General features: G+C 37.2%; 1 protein-coding gene across 1 annotated transcript; it reads left to right on the forward strand.

Moving 5' to 3' along the window:
• The first annotated feature begins 2917 nt into the window (after nt 1–2917).
• Nucleotides 2918–10402, forward strand: LOC107829546 (F-box/LRR-repeat protein At3g03360-like). The gene is made up of 5 exons (XM_075232081.1): nt 2918–3120; nt 3285–3520; nt 3698–3915; nt 4365–4526; nt 9885–10402. Exons 1-5 carry the CDS (start codon nt 2918–2920, stop codon nt 10245–10247), a joined length of 1182 nt encoding a protein of 393 aa, XP_075088182.1. The 3' UTR covers nt 10248–10402.
• The last annotated feature ends 5921 nt before the right edge of the window (nt 10403–16323 follow it).

The following is a 16323-nucleotide window of genomic DNA, read 5'->3' on the forward strand; positions in this document are numbered from 1 at the left end:
TATGCACCAGAGTCTAGCATGACCGTGAGTCTTGGATTGCTTTTAATTCGAATAATGTGACACAAGCTCCTTTTTTATTTGATAAGTTTCATATAATGTGAACGGTTGAGGAAGAATGATTTAAAAGGAGAATGTGTTGTGAATACTCCCTTGCCGGGATGTGTAGACTGATATATATATTCTCCCTTGTCGGGATGTTTTGGGCTGTTAGATGTACCCTTGCCGGGTTAAAGGTATTGAGTTGTTATTCTCCCCTGAAGGGGTCTACTATATGAAGTCAGATATTATGAACTATAATATGGGATCGTGTGGCACGCCGTCCACTTATATATGATATTATGGGATCGTGTGGCACGCCGTCCACTTATATATAATATTATGGGATCGTGTGGCACGCCGTCCACTTATATATGATATTATGGGATCGTGTGGCACGCCGTCCACTTATATATGATATTATGGGATCGTGTGGCATGTCGTCCACTTATATATGATATTATGGGATCGTGTGGCACGCCGTCCACTTATATATGATATTATGGGATCGTGTGGCACACCCTCCACTTATATATGATATTATGGGATCGTGTGGCACGCCGTCTACTATATATATATATATATCATGGAAACCGGAGTTTCTTCTATTTATTTTCGATATTACATTTTTATCTGTTACTCCCCGATAGCATGTCCCCTCCCAGTTTTACTTGGTATTATCTTGTTATTGTTTTCTTGCACTTGTTGTATATATATCTGTACAGGTTAATTGTGGTAGGTACTGTCTAGCCTCGTCACTACTTCGCCGGGGTTAGGCCAGGCACTTACCAGCACATGGGGTCGGTTGTGCTGATGCTACACTCTGTGCATTTTTGGTGCACAGATCAGGGAGCAGCTTACGTACCGCAGCAGTAGGACTTCTGGGAGCTATCTTCAGTCCAGGGACTCTCGAGGTAGCCTAGCTGGCGTTCGCAGGCCGAAGTCCCTTTCCATGTTTTTTTCCGTTTGTTCATCTTGTATCAGACAAACATGATGTATTTCCTTTTCAGACATTGTTTGTAGTATTCTGTAGTAGTCCGTGAGCTAGTGACACCAAACCTTGGGTAGTAATATGTATTAAACTTCCGCACTTTTGGTTTTCAGTTGCTTTAGATTTAAAGTCTTCCGCTTAGATTTTGTCTCGTTTATTATATTGTTTGAAAGAAAGTAGGAAAGGTGTTTTAAATATTTGGCTTGCCTAGCTCCGATAGTAGGCGCCATCACGACACTCGATGGTGGGAAATCCGGGTCATGATACATTCTATTTTCTTAATTGGACCATATTTTAAAAAAATTATGGTATGCTTTCAAACTTAAACTAACTAAACTCAATTCAAATATTAATCATAAAAAAATATTTTCTTAATTGTTTGAACACATTATATCTAAATATTGTAATAATATTTACGTATAAAATATTCATTTGCATGATTTATCAATATTAATATGAATTTATTTTTCTTGTTATTAAAATATCATTTGCTGATTATTTAATTTTCTCTTACCTTATAATTAGTTTGTATACTTTATGTAAGATTTTATTTTGCGGCTTGAATTTATTTAGTTTTTAAACTCAATAAATCTTTAATGTCTTAAGTAATTTTTAGTTTTATTTTATATTTTAACTTACTCCAAAGTATAAATAGTCATAGGTTATCTCAATTTACGTCTTTATATATATATTATTTTTTTTTTTTTTCTATTATAGTTTTTAATTAATTTTTCACCTCCATATTTCTGGCTAACATAGAAGAAAATCTATGAGTAGATCAATATATAGATATAAATATAGATATAGATATAGATATTGATACAAATATACATATAAATTTATAGTTTAGATTTGTCTAGATCTATTTAGATTATGTATAAGATTCATTAAACTACCTCCATTAATTATGTTTCTATATATAATTTTTAATTATTAATGTTGTTCTAAAATTGCCAAGTGACTTCATTTTAGCTTGCCACTTAGCTTAATCACAATGCATACTACTCTCCTTTTAATATAATAGAGATACAACACAAACTCCTAAATATGCTCTAAAGAATAACTTTTAGTTAGATTATCTAATATGGTAAATGATTGCAAGTAAAGATAAAGAAATTATGAAGATATAAAATTTTATCCTACAAAACTACATGACCAACCCGACAAATGAGGTGAGAACTTGCATGGTTGGTTACTTGATTAATATTATTGAAGTGTAAATGCTTGGATATTATGCGAATTTTGTAGTGCTTTTAGACCAAATTTTTTGCAAACTTTGGAGTATAGTTCAAGGATAATAGCAAATGTATCATAGCGTTACAATCTTATAATTTTAGACTTTTAATTGGTTTTAATTGGAGCATAGACGGTTGGTAGATACTCTTGATAACTTTGTATTTTTTTTTATAAGGTTATCCAGCTATCTATGCAGATTGATCTTGTTAATCTTTTACGCTCTAAAGTCTGAACTTACATCGTATAAAATGTGAATAGTGTAAGCCTAAGTTCCCTTATTCCTATAATTCTTTCGGTATTCTTTGTATTTCCGATGATTCATGTTCTTATCTTGACCTGTTAAATATTTGACTTTTGACTCAACAATTATGTATTAGGGTAAGTATATATATTGGAGAGTTGATAACTCAGGAAAAAGTGTATAATTCAGAACGACTTGAAAAATTTTCGTGTAGTAAAATATTTTTCTTTTAAATTCAAAATATTAATTTAGGACATTTAGAAAAATACTTGACATAATTTTTGTCATAAATTTTGACGGAGCATCTTTTCAGTATTATGATTGAAAAAATTAGTGATCCTCAGAATTTTTGATGCTTCCCCAAAAGGCCCCTTCCAAAACCGCTACCCCAGCCCCTCCTCCGAAGACAAAAAATGGCTTCGCGCCGTTCCAGCAAAAATGGTTGTAGTAATTTAAGAGATTCAATGTCAAGGAATGGAGTCAGTGGAGTTGAAGAAACCCTAGACGACTATATCAGTCAGTTGCCGGACGCACTCTTGGTACAAATTCTCTCTCTTTTGCCCACCAAAGACGCCGTCACATCATGTCTTCTCTCTAAAAGGTGGCGTTATCTCTGGTATTCAATTTATAACTTCCTTTTTTCTTTACTAGAAATTACAACAAAGCCGAAAACTTCATATCCTTTGTGGACCACGTTTTGACTCATTCCACTTGTTCCAAAATCAAAAAATTCCAACTCAATTTAACTCAAACTGGTTGGGACCTTGATTCGAAAATCAGCCAATGGCTCAATTATGCTGTGGAAAACAAAGTGGAAGATGTTGTATTGTATTCACTTCATGAAGGTGTCTCTTATGAATTGCCTCTATCTATCTACTCTTGTTCATCAATGATTACATTGGAGTTAAGCAGTTGGGTGTTTGATAAAGGACTGGTCATAACTTGGAACTCTCTAAAGAGCTTAAAGTTGGACTTAATAGGGTTAGATGATGACGATATTGTGAAATTACTGTCAGGTTGTCCCGCTTTGGAAGCTCTGGAGTTGTCTTTCTTTTGGGGATTTCGTCGTCTTGAAATTACTTCGTTAAAGTTAAAGAGACTAACGTTGACGGACTATTTTAGGCCTCATGTCGGAGGATATGATTCTTTGGAAATTATTGCCCCACACATTCAACATTTGGAGATTTCATGAGATCTTGGATATCTCAAGTGTAGGCTAGTAAATGTTTCCTCTTTGGTTACTGCAAACCTCACTTTTAGCATTAGCTGTATCACTGACGACTGGGAGGAAGATGATATTGAGGAAGAAAGTTGCCGCGATCATCATCATGTTTTCAGAAACCTTGTTCTGGACATTTTTCAAAAGTTGAGTTATGCGACTGAGCTAAGAATTGGAAGTTGGATTGCAGAGGTTTGTTTCTATGTCAAAAGGCCTTGTTCTCTATTTGATATTTAGCAAAGAATTTCAGGATCTAAACCTAAGGAAGTGATGAACCTTCAGAATATCATACAATTATTAACTGTTTAAACATGAGAATTGGTGGGTTTTTTTTTTTTTTTTTTTTTTTTTGTTGAAGAGAAACTACTGGGTTTTTTGTTGTTGTTGTTGTAATTGAAAGGAATTTTTTTTACTGTATACAGAAGGATCTTGTCTTCACCTTTTGTGATTATGTTCTTCCTATCTGCTTTCTGAAGTTGGTATTTCTTTAATTTAGAAACTAGCCTTTTGCACACTGTTGTTCCTTAAAGTGGTTAGATGGGTAGATTTGTCATAGCACTATCTTTTGTTGTGGATTACTTTTTCTTTGTTGTTTCTTCTTTCCCTATCTTTTACTAATTTATTTGGGATTATTTCACCAGGTCGTGTTCATGTTGCAACTCGAAGGAATGATACTTCCAGAATTGAGATGCAAATGTCTAACTCTAAAGTTGCTTGTAACAGAGTATAATCTGTATGGAATAGCCAGCCTTTTGCAAACCTCTCCTCTTTTGGAGTCGCTCAACATACACATAAAAAATGAGGTTGTAATTTTTCTCGATTTATGTTTTTTACTACGTCCATTCGATTTTTGAAGTTTCAAAAGCATACTAAGACAGAACCTTGGCTCTGATACCAATTGTTGCGGAAGCCAAATGTATATAGTGTGAATAAGTCACAACTACTATACCAAAAATTATGACAGCCACCAAATAATAAATAAGACAATAAAACAACAATAAAAAGAACACCAGAATTTACGAGGTTCGGCTAATTTTGCCTACTCCTCGGACACAACCAATATTTTATTCCACTCCAAAAATACGAGTGAAATAATACTAAAGAGAGAAGATACAAATGTCTTAAGAAGATAAGAAGGCAAATGAGAGGTGTGTTTAAATCCTAAACATTAGGCCTCCTTTTATAGGGTGAAGTACCAACCAAAATTGGTACTTCACCGATGTGGGATTTCTGCCATTCAACAAATCTCCACCTTGGCAAAATTTCACATCTTCAATTTTCTCTCAATAACAAAATTTTAGTTGTGTCTTCATCTTCAATCTTCAACAATGTTGATCAAATCCAAACAATGTTGAAACTTGACCGCAGTTACCACTTTTGTCAGCATATCAGCAGGATTCTCTGTAGTATGAATTTTATTCACCGTGACTCCACCTTTTTCTATGATTTCTCGTACGAAATGATACCGAACATCAATGTGCTTCGTCCTTGCATGATAAACTTGGTTCTTCGCTAATTGAATAGCACTTTGACTATCACAAAAAATTGTGATATTTTTTTGTTCAACACCAAGCTCCTTTAGCAACCCTTGAAGCCAAATTGCATCCTTCACAGCCTCTGTAATAGCCATGTACTCTGCCTCTGTTGTATACAAAGCAACTGTTGACTGCAAAGTAGACTTCCAATTAACTGGTGCTTTTGCAAAAGTAAACACATAACCAGTAGTTGATCTTCGTTTGTCCAGATCACCCGCAAAATCTGAGTCACAATATCCAACTACAGATTGATTGCTTTCCTGCTCAAAAACTAACCCAACATCTACAGTATTATGAATATACCGTAGAATCCACTTCACAGCTTGCCAATGCTCCTTTCTTGGATTATGCATATATCTGCTAATAACTCCAACAACTTGTGAAATATCAGGTCTCGTACAGACCATTGCATACATCAAGCTACCAACAACATTTGCGTATGGTACCTTTGACATATATTCTCGTTCAGTTTCATCCTTTGGCGACATAGTATTACTTTAACTTAAAATGGGGAGCAAGTGGAGTACTAACTGGCTTAGTCTTTTCATCTATGCCAAAACGTTGTAGTACTCTTTTCAAATATTCTTTCTGAGATAAACAGAGTTTCTTTGAACGTCTATCTCTTATTATCTCCATGCCAAGAATTTTTTTTGCCTCACCCAGATCCTTCATCTCGAACTCCTTCTTCAGTTGAATCTTCAACTTATCAATTTCTTCCGAATTCTTGGAAGCTATCAACATATCATCAACATATAGGAGAAGATATACAAAGGAACCATCTTTAAGCTTGCGCAAATACACACAATGATCGTATTTGCTTCTCTTGTACCCTTGCCGCAACATAAACTCGTCAAATCGCTTGTACCATTGTCTAGAAGATTGTTTCAATCCGTACAACGATTTTTCAAGTTTGCACACCATATTTTCTTTTCCAGCAACTTTGAATCCTTCTGGCTGAGTCATGTAGATTTCCTCCTCCAAGTTTCCATGTAAAAATGCAGTTTTTACATCCATCTGAACTAGTTCCAAATCCAATTGTGCTACCAAAGCCAACATAATTCTAATGGAGGAATGTTTTACAACTGGAGAAAACACTTCATTGTAATCAATTCCCTCCTTTTGAGCATATCCTTTGGCCACCAATCTTGCTTTGTAGCGAACATCTACTTGGTTAGGAAATCCTTCCTTCTTTGCAAATACCCATTTGCACCCAATTGCTTTCTTTCCCTTCGGGAGATTGGCCAATCTCTATGTATGATTCTGATGAAGGGACTGTATTTCATCATTCATGGCAATCCTCCACTTATCTTCTTCTGAACTTTGGACTGCGTCTTTATAAGTGGTAGGAACATCATCAGCTACAATTGAGGTTGTTATTGTCCTTTTTGACCTGCTGGTTGCTATTGATTCAAGTTGTTGTTGAGGTTCCTGAGTTGGAATCTCCTCTACTGGCTCTCCTTCCAGAGGGTAATCTTCATTTGTTTCCTCCTCTGCTTCTTGTGTAGGAAAAATAAATTTTCCCTCAAACTCCACCTGCTTAGAAGCACTTTCATTTTGTTTGGTATCTTCTGTTACCTTATTTACCATAGCAAATTCATCAAAGGTAACATCTCTGCTGAATATTACTTTCTTTGTCATAGGACACCATAAGCGATATCCTTTGACTCCAGAAGTAATTCCCATAAAAATAGCCTTCTTTGCCCTTGGATCCAATTTTGACTCTGTCACATGATAATATGCAGTTGAGCCAAACACGTGCAAAAAGTCATAATCTACAACACGCTTTCCATACCATTTTTCAAATGGTGTTTTGCCATCAATAGCAGCAGATGGTAGACGATTAATGAGGTGACATGCATATGTAATTACCTCAACCCAAAATTCTTTGCCTAAGCCAGCATTGGACAACATACACCGTACCTTCTCCAGCAAGGTCCGGTTCATACGTTCTGCCACTCCATTCTGTTGTGGTGTATGTCTAATAGTGAAGTGTCGGACGATGCCATCATTTTCACAGACCTTATTGAAACAACCATTTTTGTATTCACCTCCATTGTCTGTGCGAATACACTTGATCCTCCTGCCTGTTTGATTCTCCACCATCGTCTTCCATTTGAGAAAAAATTCCCAACACTTCATCTTTGCTTTTCATTGTATACACCCACACTCTTCGGGAAAAATCATCAACAAAGGTTACAAAATAGTGCTTCCCACCCAATGAAGGTGTTTTGGAAGGACCCCAAACATCAGAGTGTACATAATCCAAAATGCCTTTAGTATTATGGATCGCTGTACCAAATTTAACCCTTGTTTGTTTCCCTTTGACACAATGCTCACAAAACTCCAAGTTGCAAGCCTTTACTCCTTTTAACAATCCTTGATCTGATAGAGTTTTCAAGGATTTTCCTCCAGCATGTCCCAAGCGCATGTGTCATAGCCTGGTTTCTTCTATCTCTTTTTCGTCACTGGATGTTACTATCGCTGTCCCAATAACTGTACTACCGCGATAACGGTACATGTTATTGTTCTTCCGATTGGCCTTCATTACCACTAGTGCACCGGAGCATACTCTCATCACTCCATTTTCTGCAATGATTTTGAACCCTTTTGATTCTAGGGCTCCTACAGAGATGAGATTCTTCTTCAAATCCGGTACATATCGAACATCTGTTAATGTTCTAATCATTCCATCATGGTTCCTTAATCGTATTGAACCAATGCCATATGAGGTAAGAGGGTTGTTATCCGCTGTGTGGATGACTCCATATTCTCCTTCTTGAAATTTCACGAACCAGTCCCTGTTGGGACACATATGATAGCTACAAGCCGAGTCCATCAACCATACGTCTGATGATGTTGATGACTCTGTTGTAACTAATGAGAAGTCTGAATCATCACAATCAACTACATTTGAATCCATAATGGCCTTTCCATTGTTATGTTTGGCCTTATTCTTCAACTTCGGACAGTCTTTCTTCCAGTGCCCCTTTTCTCGACAAAAGACACATTCATCTTTGCTGGGTATAGATCTTGACTTGGATCTTCCCTTCTTTATCCTCATTTGATTTTGAGGACGACCCCTCACAACCAGTGCTTCTCCTTCTCCGCCCTTTTGTTTTTCTCCCTTTCTTTGTTCATAGCTATACAAAGCCGAACAAACTTCTCTGAGAGAAATTTCGTCATTCCCATGGAGTAGAGTAGTTTCAAGATGCTCGTTCTCATCAGGAAGTGACCCCAATAACATCAAGGCCAAGTCACCATCATCAAAAGTTGCATCCATATTTTGCAAATCTGTGACCAACTTATTGAAACGGGTGATATGTTCGTTCATTGTGGTACCAGGAACATATGTGAAGCGAAACAGTCTCTTCTTCATGTACAATTTATTTTGACTGTTTTTCTTCAAAAATTTATCCTCCAGTGCTTTCCATAATTTACTTGCAGAAGTTTCCTTTGTGTATGGATATTTCTGCTCTCTAGCAAGGTAGGATTGAATGGTACCGCAAGCAACACGGTTGATAATTCTCCAATCTTCTTCTCCAATCTTCTTCTCCAATAACATCTGGTCTTTTTTCTTCAATGGCAAGATCTAGCCCTTGTTGAAAAAGGACATCTAGAACCTCGCCTTGCCACATCCCAAAATGTCCTGATCCGTCAAAAATTTCTTCCGCAAATTTCGCATTTGACACAATTCTTGTCATAAGCGAAGATGCCAATGATGACGTATTGTTGATACTTGATGTAGATTCTTCTTATTTATTGTCTCCCATCTTTGACACAAATATTATTTAATAGCTGACGACAAAAATCAAGATTATTTTCTTTCTGGTGTGGAAGATCAAACTAAGCTGCAACCACAGAGCATACTCAGACAGAACCTTGACTCAGTTACCAAGATAAATCTTTTCTGATGTGGAAGATTAGACTATGCTGCAACCACAGAGCATACTTAGACAGTACCTTGGCTCTGATACCAATTGTTGCGGAAGCCAAATGTATATAGTGTGAATAAGTCACAACTACTATACCAAAAATTATGACAGCCACCAAATAATAAATAAGACCAACACCAGAATTTACGAGGTTCGGCTAATTTTGCCTACTCCTCGGACGCTACCAATATTTTATTCCACTCCAAAAATACGAGTGAAATAATAATAAAGAGAGAAGATACAAATGCCTTAAAAAGATAAGAAGACAAATGAGAGGTGTGTTTAAATCCTAAACATTAGGCCTCCTTTTATAGGGTGAAGTACCAACCAAAATTGGTACTTCACCGATGTGGGATTTCTGCCATTCAACAGAAGGCGCATATAACATTAATTATCATTAAGAATATTTTGTCACTGTACAACTATAAATTAAATGGTCAGCACAGTTGCTTCTATCCGGTAAATGGGCTCAAGAAAGGAAAACGATCATTGACAACTGAACCTCTTTTTGCTGGTTTATGTACTGCATGAGTATTTCTGATAGGTTTAACTATTATAATCATTTGCTGAGAACTGTTCTAGATTCATGGGTTTTGAGAATTATTCTACTGAGATTCATTTATTTTGTCTTCTGCGGAATACTCCCATTAGGCTGTAGACCTGCTTTGGATCCTGATTTTATTCTTTGTTCCAGTGTAAAGATCCCCCCTGCCTGCTTGAGCAAAGCTATTTCGCCGAAGTAGATAACATCAATTTGCTGAGTTGGATTCCAAACACTGTGTTTCCCAATCTCAAGAATGCTAAGATTGTCGACTGCCTATCATTATGTTTGAAGAAGTGGTCTAAAGAGGGTTTTTTTAAGCTTTTCGAACTTTCGAAGTGTCTACTAAAGAATGCAGTGGCTTTGCAGAAGTTTGTTGTTTTAGCAAAGAGAAGAAAATGCTGTATTTGTTCACAGAGCTGCGTATCCCCACATCTATCAGGATTGGCTAAGAAATTGATTGACAGGCCAAGGTCATCAACGAATTTTGCGATTATTTACCAAGAGTTTGCTTAGCATGACCCTACTGGAAGATGGGTTGTTTCGGCATACTAGAAATGTCACCTTATATTTTAGCTTTTGATTTACTGCAGATGTAATTTTGAACTTGTCGAATACCAAATATTATGATTGCTGCTTGGTTTCTTAGAAGCATTGTTTGTTGCACCCTAGACATTGCATATGTGCTTGGATTTTTCTTGCTACTTTTGTTTTCCTGGAACTGTTTTGATTGGCAAATCCTCAAACCATGTGTTTTCTCAAAAAATTAGGCTCTGGAAATGCTGTATTTTGCTTCCTTTGTCAATAGCATCAAGATTCTATGATAGGGACATGGTTCTCTCTCTGTTTGCTTTTACTTGGAAGAAAGAGCACCCTACTGTTTAGTTTAAGCAAATAATCTGGAGCTGTTGTATTTGAGGCATACAAATGTTTTACTTGAGGTTGTGCTCATAATAAGGTTGTGTGATTACATCTAATTGCTTAATTTCTCTAAATCTTCATTCGTCAGACAGATTCCGAGTGTCTTGAACTGCTTACTACTAGGGGTTGCAAAATATTTTGCGGAACAGCTTTCTTGATAAATGCCATATAAAAGAGTTTGAGTAGGACTGACACACTTCATTATATTCTTAATAAAAATAGACAAAATAATATCTGTAATAGGTGTGACTCTTTCTTTTCACAGGGAACAGTCAAGGTGTTCTTTTATGGCCAAGCTTCTAAAATCAGCTTATTTTGAAAAGTGCTTTTCTCAAAAGTACTTTTTTAAAAAGTGCTTTTAATGAGAAACAGTTTGTGTTTGACTAATTAATTTGAAAAGCACTTTTGAGCAGTAATTAGTGTTCGACCAAGCTTTTGAAAACTGCTTCTAAGTGTATTTTTCTCAAAAATGCTTATCATAAAAGTGCTTTTGGAGAGAATTTACTTTTTTCTGCTTCTCAAAACTTACTTCTGCTTCTCAAAAGCACTTTTTTTCCTTTCAAAAGCTTGGCCAAATACCTCAATTTCTGGCCAAAAGTGCTTTTGGCAAAAAAAAAAAGCTTGGCCAAACAGACTATAAATCTTTCTAGAGTTTAGCAAACACATCGAAAAATATACCATAAATAAGATACTTAATCAGTAGCTAGAACTAGTTTTTCACTAGGTTACTAGTTGGATGCTACAATTTTAAAGATGATTTTTGGCTACTATATGACTATACCTTGTTTAGGTTTGATTTCCGAAAGAACGTCCTTTACGTGATGCAAATGAGAGCTGGTATTCATTTTCTTGTGATAGAAACTTTAGGATGATCACATTTAGGCAAAGTTAATATTATTATCTCTCTTTGTTGTGGTTTTCTTATGGTTGCTGGTGTTTGAATCAACAAACTCTGAAGCTTGTTGATGTACTATTTTCTTTGATGTATAGTATTTCACAAGGATAGCAGCATATAAAAGTTTATAATACATCTCGTAGCACGTAACAGAACTTTATTTAGATTTTGATCTGAGGTGAAGAAAGGATTATTTCTAATATGGTGCAAAACTGCTGATGGTTCTTGAAGGCTCATTTGTCATTTCTATTTCAGGGCAGCTACTGATATGCTTGCTAAATTGCATCTCTCTGACAATGGGTGTTGACTTGAGCACAACAGGGGCGGATGTAGCCTTTCGGCTATGGGTTCGACTGAACCCATAACTTTCAACACGGAGTATGAATTTAATGTATAAAAACTTACTAGAAACTCATTAAATATTAGATTTGAACTCATAATTTTAAGTAGAATGAGTTCAATGCTAAAGTTGAACCCCTTGAATTTAAATCCTGAATCCGCCCACATAGTGGAAGCATGTTTCCTCTGAGGATGCAGACTTATGCCTAATTAAGGACTTGAAGTTTTGGACAATAGCTGGATATTTAATAGCATTGCATCTTTTAAAGAAAACCTTTTCCTTGGGTTTTCCCTCCCAATCAATCTCTTCTGCAGTCAAGAGGAGAAGGGAATTGTAATAGTCATGAAATTAGTAGTAAGAGTGCCAATATAATTATGGCAGAAAATGCTTTTTCCAAGATATATCGAGTACCTTAGATGTCTGGAACCTCTGATTGTAAATATGGATTCAGATCTTTCCAGCAGTTGAACTTGTTAAACAAATTACACTGGTATTTATTGAAAGATCTTTATAGCCCACAACTTTGGTTTCTCATGATTAATTTAGACACAACAAGTCACTTGATGATCTCATTTCTGGCATTCCATACCCGTCCCTGAATCCAAATTATGGCTGAAAACTTTCGTTGCAAGTCTGAATATGCTGGTGAAATTTGTTGTTTTAGATTCATAGCTCATCCCTCTCTAGTATATACTACTGTATTTAAAATGCAATCACTGGCTTACTGTATATGTCAAAGAACAGTGTGTCCTGATATTCATCCACCAATTTTCTGGTTATTTTCTTTGAGCCAGCTTTTCTTGACTAGACTGCTAATGGTTTTGTTTCTTGGCATATTAGATGCGTTGCCTTGTTTCTTAGGAAAATTAATCCTTACTTAGAATTCGCATAAAATAATAATGATGTTTCGTTGGAGAGGCTGTGAAAATTAATTACATGGAACTAATGCAATTTTTTGATTAGTCGTTTAAGAAAAACAATATACACATATCATATGCAGTATTTAGTTGGTAGTACTAAGCAAAAGGGAAAATACATAAGTTTCCCCTTAAATTTGTCTCAAAAACTCGATTACACACTCAAACTTTACGAGCGACTTTTTAACCCCTTAATTAGTTTAATCTTTAGCAGTAGTCATTAATACGTATCAGCTATCAGAGTAAAAGTACTCCAGAAGAACATAGAAGTGTGTCATTGCTTTAGGAAAGAAAACACAGTAGCAGACTCCATAGCCAAGCATGTTGCGAACATCCTGGAAAACAAGCTATATTTGCAAGAAGAGGAATTACCTTGGGAGTTGGGAGACAAAAGGATATTTGAGAATGGACAAGCTACAAATGCCCTCATTCGGGATCAAAGCAACCAAACATTCTGGATGATTTTTTGAACCACATAGGTACTGCTAGCTGGATATGAATCAAACAAATACCATAAATCACCAGTAGTTGGAATTTTTTTTTTTTTTGGATATGAATCAAACAAATACCATAAACAGATACCAAGTCAGCCTTACTATACTGACGATTGCTAAGGGATTATTAGAAAGAACACAAGAGAATTGCTAAAGGAAGCTTTGTATTAGAGGGAACTTGAATTGTTTTCTTGGTAAATTACAAATGAATGGCCCCCTTTATATACTAGTCTCCTAGGAGCTAGTACGTAAATATTAATTGATATACAAATCCTTAATATTTACAAGATAATGGCTTTCTCTAGAACTCTCCTCAAACCTAGAAGATTCCAAGGATTTTCCTACCAAATCCATAGGGATCTAGGGTCTTCCTAAGAAAATGCCCATGTTTCTCTAGAATCTTCTTACAAATACTAGCCTTCCTCCTATGTAAGCCTCCACATGACATTAATATATACCAAATGATGCCTATGTGGCATGATGACATTGCCGGTCATCACACTCTCCCCCACCTAATGTTGCAACGACTGCGACGCAATGCTCCTGCATAAACTCTCTCATTTTATCTTTGAACTGAGATAAGTCTTTATAACGTTCCTACGTAGCCTCCTCCGGTGACTTCCCCTTCCAATGGATGAGGAATATTGCTGTGGCTTTCTCCCTTTGTTTTCGCCTGACCTGGTAATCAATGATAGCCTCAATCTTCCGATCATTTGAGGCGGTGATAGTAATAGGCGCTCGACTTGATTGACCCCTACTCGGATCATCCTTGCTTTCATGATATGGCTTAAACATGATGGCATGAAAGACAGGGTAGATCTTAAGATACGATAGCATATCAAGCTTGTATGATATCTTGCATACCTTGGCAACGATTTTAAATGGCCCCTCATACTTGAGAATCAAATTCTGATGCATGCCCTGTAGTGTCTTGAACTATCTCGGGTTAAACTTCACCATAACCATGTCCCCAACTCTATAGTCTGTGGGACGCCACTTACGGTCCGCAAACTTCTTCATCTTCTTAGTTGCCTTGACCAAGTAGGACTTAGCAGTGTCAAGTTGCCTCCCATCCCTTAGCCATATGATAAGTCCCCAAACTCTTTCCCTCGAACGCGGCTGGTAATGAATGTGGAGTTTGTGATTGTTGTCCTGTGGCAAGCTCAAATGGTGTCTGCCCCGTAGACTCACTCCGCTGTAAGTTATAAGAGAATTGGATGATGTCTAGTAGCCTTGTCCAATCTTTCTGATGCGCGCTTATATAATGCCTCAATTAGCATTCCAATAAGGCATTGACTCATTCCGTCCGTCCATCCATCTATGGGTGGAAACTAGTGAAAAAGTTCAGTTTCGTGCCAATTATGTCGAACAACTCCCTCCAAAACTTTCCAATGAAACAGGGGTCTCGATCACTGATGATATGACTTGGTAAGCCCCAATACATCACTACGTTCTTAAGGAATAGCTTGGTGGATTCCTTGGCTGTGCAACCTGGTGAGGCGGGCATGAAAGTGACATATTTAGAAAAGCTATCCACGACCACCGTTTTGATAGACAAGTGATAAAGTCCATAGTGACGCTCTCTCATGGACGCTCTACGATTGGTAGCAGTTCCAAAAGTCCTCCGGGTTGTTGTTTCTCAACCTTGTCCTAATAACAGACAAGACAAGTCTGCACATAACACTCTATGTCATCTCCCATGCGTGGCCAATAGTAGACTGACTCAACAAAGGCCCTAGTGCGACATTGGCCTGGATGACCAGTTTATATTATGTCATCACTCTCCCTTATGATCCACTGTCTAATCTCTCTAAATTTAGGCACGTAAACACGTCGACCCGTAGTAAGCAATAGACCATCTTCTATCCAAAAATGTCCCGTCTTGCCCTGGTTGGCTAACTTGATAAGCTATTTGGCTATTGGATCATGTTGCATGCCTTCTTGTATAGCCTTATGAATGTCCCAACTTGCTGAAGTGATGGAAGAAAGCTCAACTTTTCGGCTCAAGGCATCGGCTACGATGTTACCTTTGCTCGACTTATACTTCAGCACATAATCAAACTCGACCAAGAAATCCTGCCATCTAGCCTATTTTTGTGTGAGTTTCTTCTGCGTCTGAAAGTAGCTAGTACCACATTGTTGGTCTTGACCACGAACCTCGACCCGAGCAAATAATGCTGCCATGTACGAAGGCAATTCACAATGGCCATCATTTCCTTCTCTTGCACCGTGTAATGCTGCTCCGTCTCATTTAACTTGCAGCTCTCAAGCACTATGTGATGCTTATCCTGCATCAGGACACCCCCAATAGAAAATCCTGAGGCATCTGTATATACCTCAAATGTCTTGGAAAAATCAAGTAACACTAAGACTGGCTCCTCTGTTATAGCTGCCTTAAGTCCTTCAAACGCCTTTTGACAATGCTCCATCAAAATCCATGGCTTGTTCTTCTTTATCAACTCAGTCAATGGTACGGCCTTGGCTGAGTAGCCATTAAATTGATGATAGTAGTTAACAAGGTCAAGGAAGGATCTCAACTCAGTTACCTTTATAGGTGCCTCCCGCTCCTGGATAGCACGTACCTTAGCTCATCCACGCATAGCTCACCATTGTTAATGGTATGGCCTAAGAAGTGCACTTTTGATTGTGCAAAATCACATTTCTCCCTCTTGATGTATAACTTGTTCTCATGCAAGTCTTGGAAGACCTTCCTTAAGTGGTCCATGTGCTCCTCCAAGGTGTTACTGTAGATGACTATGTCGTCTAGGTAACTACCACGAACTGATCAAGGTAGGGATGGAAAATCTTGCTCATAAGGGTGAAAAATGTGGCCGGTGCATTGGTTAAGAGGAAAGGCATCACCAACCACTCAAAGGTTCCACATCTCTTCACATATGTTATCTTCGGCTCATCCCCTTCCGCAATGCAAACCTGGTAGTAGCTTTGCGAAGATCCACCTTGGTAAAGTATTTGGCTTTCCCAATCTATCAAACAAGTTAGCAATGAGCGGGATCGGGTACTTATT

This window comes from Nicotiana tabacum, chromosome 16 (genome assembly GCF_000715075.1).
Source record: "Nicotiana tabacum cultivar K326 chromosome 16, ASM71507v2, whole genome shotgun sequence".
In the NCBI taxonomy this organism is placed as follows: Eukaryota; Viridiplantae; Streptophyta; class Magnoliopsida; order Solanales; family Solanaceae; genus Nicotiana; species Nicotiana tabacum.